This window comes from Temnothorax americanus, unplaced genomic scaffold, assembly GCF_048541705.1.
Source record: "Temnothorax americanus isolate GAGA-0224 unplaced genomic scaffold, ASM4854170v1 Scaffold43, whole genome shotgun sequence".
In the NCBI taxonomy this organism is placed as follows: domain Eukaryota; kingdom Metazoa; phylum Arthropoda; class Insecta; order Hymenoptera; family Formicidae; genus Temnothorax; species Temnothorax americanus.
Genome location: NW_027509581.1, coordinates 645,370 through 665,000, shown reverse-complemented (window position 1 = coordinate 665,000; position 19,631 = coordinate 645,370). Strand labels below are relative to the sequence as shown.

Here is a 19,631-nt window from a genome sequence, read left to right as displayed (position 1 = left end):
TGTCAAATCTATAATCAAGTTTCGGATAGTAATCTGATTCGCATAGAAAAGAAAAAGAAAAATAAATCTTTATACGTTATTAAAAAATAATTGCTTCTAACAATTAGAATTTAATAGTTATAAATATATGAGTAGCAGAAATAAATAGATAACTAAATTATTTTTTTAAATTAAAATGTATTACATAATCTCTCTATTACAATAAAAGATGTTATAAAATGAAAAAGGATGAATAAGAGTGATAATTTGTGAAAGAACTTACCGAAATACAAGGGGCTCTCTCTACTGGCTACGTTATCATCGATATACGGTATACCGAGGGTATATACCGCCGTTTGACCCATTCCTACACCAAGTAAGGATACAAAAAATATTGCAAGCACCACCGTGGTTATCTTGCTCTGTGTTCTCTGCTCCGTAAGAAAATCGCCTTTGCAGTAGTCCGCCGAATCGGTTTGGGATGCGGTCGTCGATATGTTCCACCTTCGAAAAACAATATATAATAAAAATAATAAAGCAATACTTTTTCCGCGTCTACTTCGATACATACTGATCGTTTATATATACAAATTACTTAATCTTTGATGGCTTCTTGTAGAGTACACATGTAGATATACCGTATAATATTAAAATTAAACAAATGTCAAAAAAGTGATATGAATATATTAGTTCAAAAAATTAAAATTGATTATAAGATAAAGTAATAAAATGGCATTGACAATAAAGTTCTGTCGGTCGGCATATTTATAGAAGCACAGCATTTATAGAAGCAATAAATTTAGAATAATAGATCTTTGTAATCTCATTATTCAGTCGGCAAAATTGAATTGTACAAATTAACTTATATTGTATAAATGTGTCACATGCAATTATCGCTACCCAAATTTATCGCCGATAATTGTGTGCTATTTTACATTAAAATTGTCTATCAAATATTTGCGGAAATACATCAGGAAACTGACGCCTACGTGAGAGGGATATATGATCATCTTTCTTCACGATAAGTGATAAGCGCAGCTGCAACATGCGCGCGCGATACCAAAAGAAAAACGTAATCGGCATCGTTCTATTTTATTGCCGCGTTAAATTGCGTGGATCAGTTTCGAGCATTCCGCCCGCCACGGAATCTCATTGTGCTCGGCCAATGGACGCTTTCATTATGTAACAGCAATTAGAGAAATTACGGCACACGTAGACGCGCCTCCTGAAGAATGGGGTCCGTTACAACTATAATTACTGCCGTCAGAGAACGATGTTATTATCAACCAAACTTTCTCGCTCGTTAACCAAACACGTTATTGTTTTCTCCCCTACCCCCTTCTCTCTGTCTCGTGTGAAAATTGATCTCCTTCATGCACTACGATACGTCACTAGCATAACGTATGTGACGTGAAATTAATACGGGTGTTAAAACTTTAAACAGATAAATGTTTCGGTAAAAGTCTCCCTTTTCGGGTAAAAGTCTCCTCGCTATTTTGGAAACATTTCCGAAAATAGAAATAGAACGAAAAGCAGGACCATATTAGAACTCTGTTGTAATAATCCTAAAAAAGTGAAATTAATATGCGCATAAATTGCACGCTTTCGTTCTTCCGTTAAAAAAAATATTTTTAAAAAGATTTAAAAACAATTCCTTTTTAAATTAATTTATTATATTCTCTGAGGTAAATCTTTCCTCGAGTTATTTAAATGTACTGTACTAAATATAGGGTAACTGGGGTGAATATGCCACACTTAACAAAAATTTGATTTTTTCCTATTTTTCTTTCTCTTTGAAGTATCTTTGCATACTGGTCTTCTTTTTCTTTCTTTAATCTGTTATTTGTATATATATAATTTTAATAAATCATATATATATATATGATTTTTTAAAAAATTCTAACCAATACTAATAGAACGACAAACTAATCGAGTTAAAAATAATGTAACGCTTGAATAACTTACATAAAACATCAAGAAAGTTCTACACAGCATGTTGTCAAATATACATACTTGCCTCATAAAAACTATAATACTGCCAGGAAATAAACAAAACTTATCCAAAACGTCAGATATAGAACTATGAACAATTTCATGGTATTTACAAAAGCGCTTTTAGCCGTAAGCTTTGTTGAACATAAAGGGTGACGATCATGGCGCAGAGAAATGTGCGCTGCTCTAATGAGCCGAAGATCCGAGTTTAAATCCAGACCAAAAATCGTCGATTTTTATTCGATCGTTACCTCTCGGAATCAAAAGGTGATGGCAACATTGGCAACCCATCGAAAGTATTCTGTCACGAGAATTCTTCTATATTTGAAGAAGGAACCGATCCTCCAAGTTAGGGAATGGGACATATTCCCCCCAGTATTAGTTACCCTAACCTTTCTATAAATATAAGACATCTGTTAGTTCACAACATATCTCCTAATATGGTCCTCCTCTTCGTTCTATTTCTATTTCCAGAACTGTTTCCAAAATAGAGAAGCCACTTCCGCCCGAAAATATTCATCTGTTTAAGGACGTTCTCCGGAAAATCGATTTTCTCTAGATTTTCTTGAAACTGTGAATATACGTTAATTTAGGTGTGCTTTATGCGTGATATAAATTTTAATACCTCTTGCGGTATTAAAAATCGAGATATACTGAGCTTCAAAGTTTCAATTTTTAACATGGGATTCCTATTCCGAGCTATCGTGAAACAGACATTATAATGAATTGTGAAAAAAGTTTTCTCTAAATGTTTTTAAAAAACTAGTATATGATGCTCCATAAAAATGGAAATAATATGCGATAAGTGTCAATACCCTTGCGGTACTCGTTTTCGAGAAATACTTATGTAAAGTACGCGATTTGATGGATTTTTCGCTCGGTTCAGAGTGACAGAAAAGGATAGGCCTCAGTTACTTGGGCAACGCCGCATGAGTTCTCACGCGTAAAGTTAACTTCTTATTTTTTAGATGTTATTATATGTAATATTTTGTATATAAACAATTAACTTCAGTGAAATAAATTTTTCTTTTTAAGCATGAATACAAGTTGAGCACGACTGGAGCCGGAAAACGTCCTTAAAGTCTTGGAGATAACACGAGGAGCGCAATTCATTTCCCATTATTAGTTGTCTGCGGATCATGAATAGCCGATACAACACATTCCGCAGAAATACCAACCAATTTTTGTATAATACGAATTTGACGCAAAACTACATACCCATTACTTCGGCGGTATTCGGCCTTACATTGTGTATTTATCACAGCAAATGATTATTGTATCTCCCGAAACGAATAACAGAGCTGATTGTTTGCACGCCGCCTTGTTTCTCCGCGAGACATTGTAATAACGAGACGATCGTAAATTTCCCTCAATCGTATCATAAACTCTTTTTCTCCATTGATTCCCACAAATAAACGAACAAGTGATTTAAATTTGTTAAGCGAGGAGTAAATTTTAAAAATACAAATCATTAACCGCTGTTAAACCGGATTTAAATGATCGATGGACTAATACCTATATTAATTATATATCTTATTAGTGCTAATCGAACCGATAATTTTATTAAATTAACTGATTAATCAATCATCTATTAATGTGTAACAACCGCTGATAATTCCAAATAATTCGATTTCTCCCTCGCACTCGCATTTGCTATAAATGCGATTAATAAATTCTAATTCTCCCGTGTTTTTGATGATTCACGACTATCGTGTTAGCTATTACTTAATCACGAGAGTAAAAGCCAATGAAGATATCCCCGTTCATTATGATGAATCGTTGGGAGGCGACACTTGTTAAAAATTTAGAAATAGAAGAGGATAACTCGAAGGAGAGTTATGACAGCGGCACTCACCCGTCCAACGTGCTGTTTCTTTCCTGGAACTTGCAGAGATTCGCCGGTATCGGATACGTGCTGTTGGGCCCGTGGCCATCGGCGCCGGGCCCGACGCCGCTGAACAGCATCTCGTTCTGAAGAATCAGCTGTTCGCCGAAGATAAAGTGGGGTATCGAGCAGGTGAACGAGCTCACGGCGAAGAGGATCATGCCCCAGGCTATCCACTTGGGCCGGTGACCTTGGCCGCCATAATACGTTAGTAACAGGGAGGACCCGATCTGACCAATTTCAGTGGCCGACATGATAATGCCCGTCGTCTTCGACTGGATTTGGAAGAGCTTCTCTATTGTCGTGATGACGGAGACAAAGTACGTGTAGTACATACCCTGAAGCACCTGTGGTGAAAAGAAATAAAGATTATTTTAACGCCAACTTACCAGGGTAAACTCGTCCTGTAAATTTTATTCAATCAAATCGTTTATTCTTTATTCTCTTTAACTTATTGCACGAAAAAATCAATTAATCCTTTAATAATTTGTTCCTTCAAAATTGATGTAATTTTTGCTGCCTCTTATTACCTTATTACTCTCTGAATCTTATAAAGTGGTTTCCACACTAATATATTAGAGTAATTGAGATAGTCATTCCAAAAGAGAGGGTTGTCATTCTAATTTGAGTAAATGCGGGCACTCATAAGGTAAATTTTTCATTCGAATTTTTAAAGTGACATAATTCACTCCTATAGACACTGATCTACTGCACTCGAAAAGAGTGCTTTTTTAAGTAGAATGCGATTTCACTCTAACTTATAATCGAGCGCAATTTTGCTCTTTCTTAGATTGGCGAATCACGAAGTGCACAAGCTTAATTTTTACTTTTCGTTACACTTGCATTTCACTCTTCGACTTTTAAAAAGCGAGTACTTTTTATTTTACTTCCATTCTTATATATATATATATATAAGTAAGTAAATAAAGTTATATAAGTAAAGTAAATAAAGAGTAAATAAATTTATTAGAAATGATATATAATAGACGATTATATATATATATATATATATATATATATATAATCGTCTATTATATATCATTTCTAATAAATTTATTTACTCAAAAGATTATACACATCGGCGTACTGACCCAGGTGAGGCAGAAGGTCACTAGAAAGGCTTGCTTCGTGGCAAAGTACTGCAGCCAGTGGGGCCTGCAGGGGCCCCATCCACAGGACACGTCGGCGTCGTCGAACTCCGTGTGAAGGCTGCTCGACCTCTCATCCGGCACGATCAGATTGCCATTTTCCGTGCCGCCGATTCCGCCGTGCAACTTCCCATTCGGTATCGAGCCGTTGTTGTTGTGCTGCTTGTCGCCGCAGATCAGCCCGTTTCCGTTCGTCATCTTCGGTGGGATGATTGTGAGAGCCTCCACGGTGCCGTTCGACAAAATCTGTGTGTCCTCGCCTGCCATTATTTCCCCCTCACTTTTTCGTGAATACGCGATAAAATAATTGTTTTTCTTCCCTCGTTTTCAGCACCCTCGTGAACTCTAGCTATAAGATTCTTCCTCGTTGAGAAGAATCTTTTGGCCACTCGAAAGGCTCACGTTCGACTGATCAATCTGTAACCAAAAAAGAAAAATTATTAGATAATATTAACGTATAGTATATATGTATATATAAATAATTAGTCATATTCCAACTTCTCTCAAGCTTTTAAACTTGATTTTAATTATTGCATTTATCGGTATCGATATTACGCAAAATCGTTGAATTTTCGACATCCCGAAAAAAATCCAAGAAATTCGGGCAGTCAAATTCCTAACTTGTGTGTCTCGCTGCATTATTTATAACTGCAATCATGCAGATCGTTCGACGTGCCTTCCCCGAAATCTCGTTTTGTTCCCGCGAGCGCGAACGCAAATTTCAGGGTTTGCGTCCAGTACAGTTATTTAATCTCTGCCACCCGAGAGAGAGAAAGATTTACAAAAACCAGTTGCCTCCTTTTCTCTCCCCCAGTATTTATTTGTAACACCAAATAAATAATAACCGCGGGAGTTTAGACGAAAAGCGGCCGGTTGAAAGCGCGCGTTCAGAGTGTAATGCGAGTAATGTCATTTGGTAACAACTTACGGCGTATAAAATTTAGGACTTTACGACACCAGACTCCGCACCGCGGCGGCACCCCAGCCGGATTGTATTATGGAATTAGTACGCCGGAATTAGTATGACGTAACGCATTCGAACAATCGCCTTACGAAATCTTCGGGCGGTTGCGCACGCCCCCCGGCAAATAAAGTATAGTGGAGAGATGTTAAAAAAAAAATTAAAGAAAGAAAGGAAAGAATCACGCGCGAGAGCAAACGTGAAAGTTACTCTCCGATTTAATCCGTTCGTCATCGTGCGGTGTGCAGAACGCGCATATCAATTCTATCTCCGAGAATCCACAAGTAGGTCTGATGTCTAGGTCATGAGCGTATTATAGCGAAAAAATAATCTTAGTGAACGCGAGAAATTTAATTTTTGGCTGTGTAATAAACAAAATTAATATACATGGACGTATGATAAAGGTAACACTACCCAGATAACACAATGTCCAAAATCGGGACATACGACATACGACATCTTAAAGACGTTATTAAAACGCCTTCAAGACGTTATTATAAAACGTCTTATGTCCCGATTTTGGACATTGTGTTATCTAAGAAGCTTGTTTCGAGGATTCCTCTTAGAAACTGTTTTACCAAGTCCAGTTATTCACTCATATAAATATATATAAAAATTCAATTCATACTGCAATGCACTTTTTTTGTTTCTCAAATTTCTTTATGTGTTATTGCATCTGTATTTTTGACAGATATATTTTAAGATTTGAACAATAAAAACTTCCAAAAGTCCAAACGCTGCTAACCATTAATAATTCTTTTCACCGTTATCCATTTTTATTCTTCAAAAAACCAATTGTTTTAGCGCACTGTTATTAGAACTTAAAACTGTGTTTTTTTTGCATTTTTAAACTTAAACAATGAAAAGATTCCAAAACTTGGGGTCCTATACTAACGATCAACCTCCGCCACTGCGCCTTTTTCGTTTTCCATCGATCGCGCCGCGCGCGGACCAACCGGACCGGCTACTCCATTAGAGGTAAACTCCTTTCTCTCGCGGTCGACTGCGGAATAAGCCGCCTGAGACACCCTGTAGCCGGCGTCCTCTCACTTTCATCGGTGCCCGATTTTCCTCATTTCCCTCGCGTTCCATTCCACGGGCTATCGCACCGACGGTTTTCACTGACAGCGCGTGTAGGAGTTTGTGCACTAGAACGCCACACTGCAGCTGGATATGTGTGACAGTGAAGACACGTTCTCACTTTCGCTTCGGGATTTTTTCGCAGTTAACACCGACTTACGCGCTCGAAAATACGTACTCGCGACGCAAACTCGCTCGTATAAATCAAGACGTAAGTGCCAGTAATTAATATTCTCACTTTAAAATAAACTTTAAAGAAAGTTATGTAAGAAATTTAAGCATCCAACTTATATAAAGAAACAGAAACTGCATACACGTAGTTTCAAAGGTGCTTAAAGAAGTAAAAGTTAATAATAAATTTGTTTAAAACAAATTTCAAGTCACCGTAAACTTGTTGGATACTTGATACTTATTTTCTAATTTTCACATATACACTGTTAAATTCATAGTATTTGTAATATGAAATTATACTCAATTTGAGTAATTTTAACCTTCTATAGATCGCTACTGCTCCTACTCAATATGTCGTTAATTTAACTAAAACAATATTAATTTAACTAAGCCAATAAAGTTTAAATATTATTAATTTATGTTAAAATAATAAATTTCAATACACACGGTAATTAAAAATAAAAAATGTTATTTATTAAAGTATTGGTTAAAATTTATTTTTTGGTTCATTGGTTAAAATTTTTAACATTTAATATTTTCTTATTTAATTTTTAAGTGTAATTTCAAATTTATAGCATACATATTACAATTTTTAATTTTTTCTAGTTTGGTATAGCAGATACAGAATGGCATTTTAATCACTTTTGCAAATTAGTAATATTTCGGAAAATAAAAATAATACTTCTTATTACAAATATATAAATATGTATATAATTTCAGAATGATTATTTTCTTATTTATATTTTAAGATAAAAACACATTTTTCAAAATATTATGAGAACATATATAATGTATATTCTTCTATACATTATCCAGATAAATGTTAAATAGACACAATAGTTTCAAAAAGCATTTTATTATCTTGACATTGAAGTGACAAAATTATATTATTTCAAAGTAGAACAAGTAGTCTTATATGCCTGACCATAATATCTGTATCTACTGCCGTATCAATATAGTGTCTAAAGAAATATTGAGAATAGGTATAATATATTATCAAAAACATTTTATCATTATTTTAAAGTGATCAAACCATATTATTTTTAATTGCATGTAGAAAAAACAGTTTTATATGTCTGACCATAATGTCCGTATCTACTGCCATATTAATATCTATTTATCTAGACTATATAAATATTGAGTAGATATAATATCAAAATATTTTATTATCTATCACTGAAGTAATCAAGTCATATTATTTCAAAATACAAAAACAATCTTATATGTCCTGACTATAATGTCTGTATCTACTGCGATAATACCAAAGCACAGCGTTGTTTTGATTCCAAGTTGTTAATTTCATCAGCAACGAGAACGTAGCGAATCAAGAGGATGAAATGTTTGCGGAATTAATAGATATCGCTATTTTCAGTAGAATACGCTAGGGCAGACACTTGCTGTACGATCTATTCAGCGACGCTGAATAAACAGCGCGGGAATTGCGAAACATCGTCGCGCGCGTTAGCGAGCGGATTTTATATCATCGTTAATGGCTTAACGGCGTATGGTGGCTGACCCCTAAAATCCTGTCTAAGAATACGAATCTGTTTAACGGTACTACGATGCCGTTTCTACGCGCCATTGACCCTATAACATTCGCCATTCACCAGCACGCACTGTGCGTGCATGAAAATTAGGATGAAGTTTGCGGCTTTCTTGAAAACAGACGCAGACTTGGCGCCTCCAGCATTTCTCATTATTAGCGTGTATCAGATAATATTGTATTAAAAGATCAGTAAAGTCTCTTTTTTCTATGTCATTAAATTAAATAAATTATATATTTACACAATTGTTCTTTTTTCCATATTTTTGATATGCAACTACAATAATTGTGAGTTTTAAAACAGGATTTTTGTTCTAACTCAACATCTCACTAATTTAATATTAAAAAAATTATGTGTTAATTACCAATTAACATACAATTACATATTATCGTTGCAAATCTTGATTAAGATTATATATGGCGGCCGTTGCATTGATTTCTCCATCTCCGAACGGAATAGACTTTCTTCTTTCGGCAGCCAAGGAGGTCGTCGAAAATTGTTATTTTTATCTTCGTGCCGTGCTTGTCTCGTGGCAGGAGTCGAGTATCAAAGTTACAATCTCGCAACAAGAACGAAATCGAAAGGACCGAAACGCCGCGCCGGCCGACTCTCTATCGCGTCGGCGTCGCCTCGAACGGTCGGTTAGCGCGGCGGCCGGCTGCGATGGCGAAATTCTGCGAGAGCGCCTTTTTGTGCTGATCGTAAATCCTTTTCGGACACACAAGTCGTCCGCCCCTACCCCTTTCCCGCCCATCCTCTCATCTGCGTCCAGAGTGAAAATCTTTTGTAGAACCAGCTCCAACCCGCAAATATCTCACGAATGAATCAGTCGTAAGAATCAGGCAGAGTCGGACGTATTAGCAATTCCAGCCGCTTAAAATTATCCTGCATTTTTTTGCAGTTTGGTTTAAAAAAAACAAATGTACAAAAAATGAAATAGTAGTGATATACTGTTCTTTAAAAAAAAAAATTGTTGCGCGATCTGTCTGGAAGTTTTACCGATTCTTATTCGACTTTTTTCCTATTCCTATATACTGAAAAATTCGAATTAAATTAACGAATATTTTATTCACTTGTTTACGAATTCGCACATCTCGTGGCATTAAAACTATATAATTATAATGTCATAATCTAATTGACTGAAGAGAGATACTATAGTTAGAATAATGAAATTATAATTTCGTTTTTAATTTCCAGTTTCTCAAATTGTCTTAATTTATTACGCATAGCATTACAGACTACGCAGCGGAAATACGATAAAATTCTGGCAAACACATAGCGTTCTTTATACTTTCAAATAACTACACGCCACACGGTGTGTCCTCCAGAACGTCGGCGTCAGTCATTCACACCGCCGGGTGACCTCCGTATGAAAACGTGACTGATTCCTTCGAGCGGCGTGGAACCAGGTGCGGTTCTACACAACTACGAAGATGAAATTTCCGGTAATAAATCGTCCCTGGTATGTCGCTCGTAGGCTTGAATAAAGATTCAAATATCTCGTAACCGCTCCCAGGGAATCCCACGTACGTACGTACGCGCACTAGTGTATACTAAAAACGTCTTGCGAAAAATGATAGTGAAATATCGCTAGTCGCAATCATCAGTTTTGGAGAACCGCAAGAGCGGAGCAACGCAATGCTAGGCATTTTCGGGGTTAGGTTTGGTCAGGAAGTTAAATCATTTCGATTAAATTGCGAAAGACGATAGGTCCGATAAATCCGCGTGGCTAAGGTCTCCCCCGCGTATCGCCCGTGAAATAATTTACGCTTAACGTTAACGACGCTTTAACGATACTTCCGACAGCGTCCGACGAGGCATTAAAATATCCGCGCGAGCGAGCGACGCGGCGCGGTGAACTCCCGCGCCGTTGCAACTCCATTTTTCCCTGCCCGCACCCGCACCGGTCAGTATGCGTATGCACACCGACACGTGCCGTACACGCTCTGCACGTGGCCGCGCGTGTTGGTAAACACGCGTGAAACACATGCGTCATTTTCACGTCTCTCTCTCTCTCTCTCTCTCTCTCTCTCTCTCTCTCTCTCTCTCTCTCTCTCTCTCTCTCTCTCTCTCTCTCTCTCTCTCTCTCTCTCTCTCTCTCTCTCTCTCTCTCCCTCCCTCCCTCCCCCCTCTTTCCCTCTTTCTTTCTGTCTTTCTCTGCTAAGTTTCAACGCCGCGTCGCGGCATACGGCAACGAAAGAGACTTGGTCTAGGTCGCCTTTCACTGTCCTACTGACGTGGTCTCGTGGTTAGTTGGTTAGTTAGCCTATTCTGCTTAGACTACACCTCAATGCCAGCGTGTAGCATGTTATCATACAGAGCGATCCAAAAGTGGCCGCTCGTCAAAGATAGCAGCGCGGCCGAAAATCGTTGACGGCAGTCGCGAATATTTGGATATGGATCAACATAAATTGAATCAGTAAAAAATCTGCGAATTTGCTGCGAAATACGATGTTGCATCTAAAGAATGAATTACGGTCTTTAATTTATATAAATTAATTAATTCGCACCTCAATTCATTTAGACATATAATCGCGCGTTCTTCAACGTTGACCGACAATTATCGATTTTATCATCAATTAATGTTTGCTATCAAAGCAGTGTCAAATTTGAAAAATATTAATTATAAGATGCTAAAAAAGAAAGATTCAGTATCATCAGAGATATCGAAGTGGATCAGTATTTAAGCGAGTCTTTATCAAAGTCTCTCTACGATGTTTATCTTAGATGTACAACTGGGTTTTAAAGACCGATGCACTTTCATTGAAAATATAATCGCTACTAACAATCTTAAAGATAAATTCGATACTCTGGTAAAAACATAAATTGCTATTTAAAGCGTTAATGCACAGTTACGTGGGCACTGTTCGCCCAACCGCAACGCTACGGCAATAACCATTTACAGAAAAAAAATAAACCACCGAAACGTTCTTACGCTCGTAAGTTGTCCGTTTCGTAATTTGTTAATCTTGCCTTTAATTCGCGCCTGCGCGATCAAATAGATCGTTCACGGTAATATGAGCGTATCAAACGATCAAATTTATTAAACCATTTAAGAGGGGTGGCATGGGGTGGCACAAGACCGGCCCGTGTTAAATCAAATTGACAATTTATTGCTTACAACGCGCGAACGGTAGTCAATCTTTCGCGAAATGACGATGTCGATGTCGGACAGATTTCCAAATTATGCAACGGGTGTTTCGACAATTTTTACCGCTCATTATTTCTGCGATTTTCCCCAATCGGTAATAAACGGTTCGATCGAATAAATAACATGGTCTGCAGATTTTTAACAAATATCTTTCTTTAATTCGTATCTACTGCACATTATATACACTCTCTCACTTTTCCCGTAAATTCCTTTAATTAATAAATTTGTATTAAAGTTTTAATAAGTAGAAAGCGCGTCACTATTTCTTGTTAACAGCGGGTATTTATTTTGACTGTTGCGTCGGCCGCTGCATCTTGCGTTTCGCCATTCGGCGGAGGTGGGGAGGAAAAAAAGAATTATGCGGGCGACGATCTCAAATGGGTTATGTGCAAACGCGTTGCGCATTACATTGATAAACTTGTGTATAAACAAGCCCCTACGTAGTGCCCGTTTTCGCGATAAAAAGCGGAGAAGCATCTGTCAAGTTCACTTGGTGCTCTCGCTCCGCGTCCGTCTCGATGTCGCGTATTTTCAAAAAATTTCCACGGTTTCCTAGACCGAGACTCTCAACAACGTTGTTAAGAGCTATCACAATGCGCAAAAAGAGGCGCTTAATCTCGTTTCCTTTCGATGATGAAGTCTCGACAGTGAAATAGTATCAAATGCACAGCCCGCGTTTCTAAATTACAAATTATTTTACGTTGAATACAATGTTAAATATAAAAGAATTTTTTAAATTATCAACTATATTTATAAAAAAACTTTTAAAAATTGTGCATGCAGCACACATTTCTGCATCATAATTCTACCGCGAGATAAACTCCAAGTTAAAAATTCCAGGTTAAAAGCGTAAGTTAAAAATACACAGAATGGAAGATAAGGACAAATTATTGTTTATCTACCATATCGCGTCGCAAATACTGTTATCATTACCGAGTATTTCCATAGAACTGGGTTCATCGCCATAGTAACATTTAGAAAACGTCCGCACCTTTTTGCCATAAATTCCAGCAGTATCTCCGCAATTTCATTACGTATTGCCGTTATAAAGTATACAAATGATAAATTACCGTTCACAATGATGAAAGTACGGCTGTCCACCCACAGGATCGACGGACGACGATCGCAAAGTACCTGCGGATGCTTTTATAAACCCCGAGAGAGAGAGAGAGAGAGAGAGAGAGAGAGAGAGAGAGAGAGAGAGAGAGAGAGAGAGAGAGAGAGAGAGAGAGCAACAGGAATCAGATGCATTCGACCCTGTTCGATTTCTACATCACCTGCGCGTTCAAATCGCGTCGTACTTTATCAGATTGTTTACATTCAATTGTCCTATTCAGCACGTTGTTTAGATCAAACGAATCGCGAATTCAATCGCGATTTGTGTTCACATAGAGTATACAGGAGTATACACGAGTCCTATCAACTCGTCTTAAATTCTAATGGATTCGTTGACAAATTAAAAAAATGCCATTATTTATTTAATAGTTTATTTATTTCCCCAAATAATCAGCATATATAATAAAGTTATATACATATAAATACTCTGTCAATTAAAAATAAATTTAATTTATAGAATAAATAAAGTCGACTGGGATTTAAATAAACGATTAAATCTTATTACTTTATTGCAAAAAAAAACTTTCTATATATCCTTGATCGTTCTTAATTCAGGAGTTATCTTAAGAAAAAAAATCAATTAAATCTCGAGTTAACAAAAATTTGTGCACTTTTTAGGACACTCCGTAAATGCATTTGCATCAAGTGCAATAAATTATTGCGAGTATGCTTGTGATGCATAATACGACATGGACTTAAAATCTATCTTTTTCTTTTTGAGACCGCGATCGGATCGCGTGGCTGTCCAATTTCGAAACAAACGTAGTTGGCAATTTTCGAACCGCGCCGTAGCCAGACGAAACGTCATCCACGCGAGAAGTGTCGCAACCCGAATCGCCGTTACGGCACACGTGATATAACCACCCTTCGCGAAATTGCGCTCCGCGGATCGGATCGCACCGCTTCGACGGGCACACGATATCCGATCTTGGAGCGCCCCGTCGCGAAAACGTGGAAAGTGAATACCTGATGGAGTCACGACACACCGCAGCCAGACGTTTCGATTATAAGAAATCTAAAGAAATCGAATGCGCGTTCGATGCATTCTTCGCGCAAACTTCGGGAAGTCATTGGCTACGAATATGGCTGTTTATTTTAACATATATAAAAAATACTGGTAAATAAAAATATATAAAAACTTGCTTTCTTTAAGAAAATCAAATAACACTAATAAATTTGGCGATAAGAACCAAGCGTGGTAATTAGTGCGCTATATAATTTATTATAATCTAAAGAATCAAAAATAATACTATATAGCTTACGTTTCGACCCTCTTTCTTTCGGTCATTTTTAGCGCGTAATATTAGTAAATAATAACTCGGTTTACATTAATCGAAATTTAACTAAATAATTATCACTAACTTAATTCTATATCATATCTCTCTACTTCTTTTTAGCTACAAATTGTTTTAACTGATTAACTGCGTTGAATTCCGAACGAAAAGTACTGGATTATGTACTACGCACGTATTTCAATATGCATAAAAAGAAAACATAAAACTTAATGTGAATAGAAATCGTTTGTAGACAGCAATGCGAACGCTGAAGAGAATTTCGGAAAATTGCAAATAACGCTTCTCTTTTGCGAGAAACCAGTTGCACAGGTAGATAACGAGATAGACGTTCACGCCCGAAAGAACCAGGTTAATGATTCGTTTTGACACACGGGGCGTAACAATGGAATATTAAACGTCCGACCGATGTTGCCTCTCGGAACGAATGCGCGAGGCGCGAGCGCGCTGTTAACAGAGACCGAACGACGACGACGGACGCGGACGGCAAGAAAACTCGTAATCGCGCGAGCGAAGAAAGATGAAAGTAGCGCGCTCACGCGAGCGTGCCCACGGTCTCTATTAAATCACAGCATTGTTGGGAGAGCTGAAAGTAGCGAAAGTAATTCCCGCTTCGCGCGGCGCAGCGCAGCGCGGCGCGGCGCGGAATAGCGGAGAATCTCGATCCCCGCGGTCTATTGTAGAAAGCGACGCGCGAAAGAAAGGGAACGCGTATCCCCCCTCCCTCCACCCGCGCCGTCGTGCCGCACCGTGAATATCGTCTGTCCACTTCCCGCGTGTAACACGGAGAATATTAACAGTTCAACATCTTCGTCGCGTAATCTCTGAGATTACTATAGGTTCCTTCGCGAATTTACAGGAGCGGGATATTATGAGAAACGTACACACACACAGAATACACACAGCAATATCGCAACATTGCGGATTAACCCTGCTTTACGATTCTCGTAAATTCCCGTAGATTACAATTCGCCGCAATTCTCCGTTTATATTGCCTTGCATAATAAATTACACTGCGACCTGAGTTTACGCATCGATTATTACGTAAATGCGTGCGCGAAGATGCGCGCAGATAAAACACAGGAGTTATCAATTACATAACATATTAGCATAAAATGAGATACTTTCGTAAACAAAGTTACACTGGAAGTGTTACGCATATGAAGGACAGATATTTTTATAGTGTAAATACACCGAAGTACGGGCGAAATGCACCATCCTCGGTTGCATAAAGAATGAACGTGCGAACGGGCCACAATGGCGATGCGTCGAGAGTCGTTGCGCTCTTCCTCTCTCTCTCTCTCTCTCTCTCTCTCCCTCTCTCTCTCTCTCACACACACACACACACACACACACACACACACACACACACACACACACACACACACACGAGATGATAAAACTGCGAGAAACGAGAACAACGAATGCGTATTCGAGACACTGCCGTCGCATCACGTTATCCCTTGCAGCCGCACGATATGTTTTACTGGATGTTTCGCGACGAAGAGTTTTCGTATTTCTCTTCCATTTCGCCGGTGTCAAAAAAGTGCGAACTTTGCCATTTTCGATATATTTGCTCGGCAAAATCACCGTACTTTCGTGCGCTGCATTATCGTTTGTATGGCATCTACAGAGAACGATGCGTCTCATTCATTATGTGATTTGTATATATGATCAAATTATCTTGCGTTATTACACCGTTTTTTAATATAATAAATTAATAAACTATTTTATATGATTAATTGATGAATTTTTATTTTTGCCTGATGTTTTCATATATACGTTTCTAACAAAATAATCAGAGCACTGTAATTTGTAATGTAAGTTATAATGAAAGCAATGTATCAATATATTAATGAAAATTGCGTTATAAATAATAATAGCTCCGACGGTTCTTTGAAACACAGTAGGTAATAATGAAGCAAATTACATTTAACGCGCGATGACAGCCGAACGCAGTAGGTATTTCCAAATAATAATGCAATACTCGAAAATATATGGGACATTTAGACCGCTCTTTCACCCAGTTAACAATGGAGGATGTACAAATCTCTATAGAAACGTATGAATAGGATACGGGGAACCGGAGAAGTTTCATAAAGCGCCTAGAAGGACCATTGAGGGGTTGAAACAAACGTTCGCGGAGGAAGTTGGCGCAAAAGTTGGCTGGCGGTGGAGCAGTGACACGAAACATAATGCGCAAGCTCGCAATAACGATCCCCGCGTGAGCACAAAAAGAAAGCGCGCGGGATTGAAGGAGGGCGAGAATATGAAATACTCTTCTCCACCCCGATAGCTGTCGGTGGAAAATGTATCGCGAAAGGCAGGACGGCGCGCTCGACCTACTTTGTTAAACAATACAATCTTATCCGAGCTCGAAAGTCTTTGCAAATCGACTCTTCTTCGTTCCATGCAAATATCTGTGCAAAATTACATTTTTATTCAAAGCTCGCGAGTACAAAAAGAACTCGGTGCAATCGCATTAATCTTATGGAGCTTCCTCGTATGTAAAAATAGTCATATAAAATATATAATTATAATTATATATGCCTTAAAACAATAAGATATAATCTTAATATAAAAATTACATATATGTACGTATCTTCTTTAAGAAATGAAGAGGTATATATCTTATTGAGTAGGATCAATTTCTTACTTATTACTGGTGTATCCGAGTAATTTCCCAGACTTCACGCGAGACTATCGCGCATCACAATTCTCCTTCTCTCTTTCTTGCTGATGCACCGAGCCCCCCAATAATTTCGCACTTAGCTCGCGATCGTAGTACAAAGACATCCCGCGCTCGCCCGCCGGCCATCTGCTCAATTCGAGCGCGTACGTATATAAGCTTAATACAGGTTTGTAATTCAATTGCAATAGGTAAAGGGGAGAGGCAAGGTGAGAGGGGACGGAAACAGAGGCGGGGGGATTGCGTGTGGTCAGGTCGTAGGTGTCCGTGCTTCCATGAGCTGCGGACTGCAACGCGTAGTAAAGAATATACTTGCCCTCCCCTGATATCCACTTCGTGCCACGCTAGTCAAGACAAGGGGCTTTTACAGGGTGGTCAGATTAGAATGGACTGGATCGATTCAAGTCTTACGAATTTCTTTTGAGCAATATTTTAAAAACTATTACGCGGTCATGCGATAAGTTGTGCCGCATAACATTTAGAATTATTTCTCGCGTTTACGTTCAAATATAACAAAACTCTTTTCCTGACTTTACAGTAAATATTTTTGGTGCAAGTATAGTACAAATAAGTAACATGCAATTTAATTTAATTGCCAAGTCATCTGTAAATTTTACTTGAAATTGACATAAACCTTCTAAAAAAAATAGAGAAACTCGTATAAGACTAAATTAACTACTTTACATAATTTCAAATAGTAGTATATTTAACCTGATGATATAACGGTAACCCAGTTATATTTTTTCAGTACGGTAACGAATTGAACAGTTACTTTTGTCGTTACTTTTTATATTTTGAATCTATTTGTGACATAATTTTTGCATATTCAATCTTCAGTCTTCAACCGATATTCATAGTCCATTATTATATTTAAGATCGTCTTAAGAATAGTTTTAAGATATCATAAACTAATCACAGAGCCGTATAAGAACAAACTTTATGAATACCGCCTTTGGTGCCACGCGCTTCTGCGTTTTTTTGTGTTAAAATTTTTAAACATAAAATTAAGGGTACAAAAAGTTTAAATTTTACTGTATTTATAAATTTAATAAAAACTGAAACTTTTTATTTGCATTTTGGGCATTATAAAACCTTTCTCTATAATTTTTTTGTGGTCTTGCGATATAAAATATAAAATTTTATTACTTTTATTAATATTTTAACAAAAAATATTACAAAAATAAATTTTTTAGTCTGTAATCTTGTTTTAGCATTAAAAACGTAACAGAAAAAGTCATCATTACTTTTTAAATAACGGTAACAAGTTACTTTTGAAAATCATTAACTAGTAACTATAGTTACTTGTTTTACTCGGTAACGAGTAACGGTAACTAGTTATAGGTACTTTTAAAAAGTAATTTTCCCATCCCTAAGTGGGAGCAACAACATTATTGATAATGCGAGCTTTACAATGTCACAATGAGTCTCGATTTTAAATTAAAATCGCCAAACGTAAAAAAAAGTTCGAGTTTTGTTTCCACCAATGCAACATACTTTCACGACTCCCAGCTCCGCATCTTTTGCCTAGGGACGCCCTGTAGATGCGAGCAGCGTGTTATTTGCCGAAAAAAGGATGATACGGATAGCGCGCACGGCGGAGATGATTGTCCGTAATTTGCGGTGGGGGCCGTGCACCACCGCAGCATACACCGGAGCCGTGAATACAATCTATTATTACATCGCCTATGCAACGCGCGCGCCGTAACGTGTGCTAGTTTGTGGCGGTTGGACTAACACGGGTATTTGTGGACTATCCGAGCGCGTACTTGTGTGCGCCGGGGCTATTGTGAGGCGCGCAACAATGTGCGCTTTTTGTGACAAGTCGCGAGAATCAGATGCGATCAGGCTCGATGGCTGGTTATCCAATCCCGATTTCAGGCCGAGTCCACGGACTTTAAGTAGACTCCGCTGGGTATACGCGAGATGACTAACACGGAGCCTAGACACGGTCCTCCCTTCACGGACCTACTCTATCGTGACCGTCATCTTTTTTCTGTAGTTCTTTTCTTGCGAAGAATTTCCTATTCCCTCTTTCTTGCTACTTTCCCATCGATGCTGGGTCGCGCCTCTTCGATTCGTCGTGCTTCATTGTAACCAGCTCGCAAATTCATGCCCCGATCAGTGAACGACGGTTCTTCATCGCTGATCGATTACAATATACGTTGAAAAATAAGTAACTCAAGCTCTGAAAAGACAAGCTACTCTCTAAATCTCATAGAGTGGTTTCGCCACTAATATATTAGAGTAATTGCAACAGTCACTCCTAAAGAGAGAGTTTTCACTCTAATTTAAGTAAATGCGGCCACTCATAATGTAGGAGCGAATTTTTCACTCAAGTTTTTAGAGCGACTATTCTACCGGAGTGATGTAATCTCACTCTACAGCTATAATGAATCACGATTCACTAAAAACGACTGATAAGTGATTTTAACAGAGTGAAATTTTCTACTCAAAATTATATAATTCACTCCTATAGATACTAATCTGCTACACTCGAAAAGAGCTAGTACCCTCTTACTCAGAATGTTTCACTCTAATTTATAGAGCAATTTTACTTTTTCTTAAAGTGACAAATCATTCGAAGTGTACAGGCTCAATTTTCACTTTTCATTACACTTGCATT

At 37.8% G+C, this 19,631-nt stretch overlaps 1 protein-coding gene across 3 annotated transcripts in view; it reads right to left on the bottom strand.

Moving 5' to 3' along the window:
* Positions 1 to 19,631, bottom strand: part of Oatp74d (Organic anion transporting polypeptide 74D) — a 144,573-nt gene that overhangs the window by 28,578 nt on the left and 96,364 nt on the right. For all 3 annotated transcript variants that reach the window (XM_077416538.1, XM_077416539.1, XM_077416537.1), the window contains 3 exons: positions 4,948 to 5,421; positions 3,827 to 4,203; positions 263 to 483 (listed from right to left, as the gene is read on the bottom strand). In XM_077416538.1, the coding sequence (XP_077272664.1) occupies positions 263 to 483; positions 3,827 to 4,203; positions 4,948 to 5,271 (922 nt within the window). In that variant the 5' untranslated portion in view covers positions 5,272 to 5,421. The remainder of the gene's footprint in view (positions 1 to 262; positions 484 to 3,826; positions 4,204 to 4,947; positions 5,422 to 19,631) is intronic.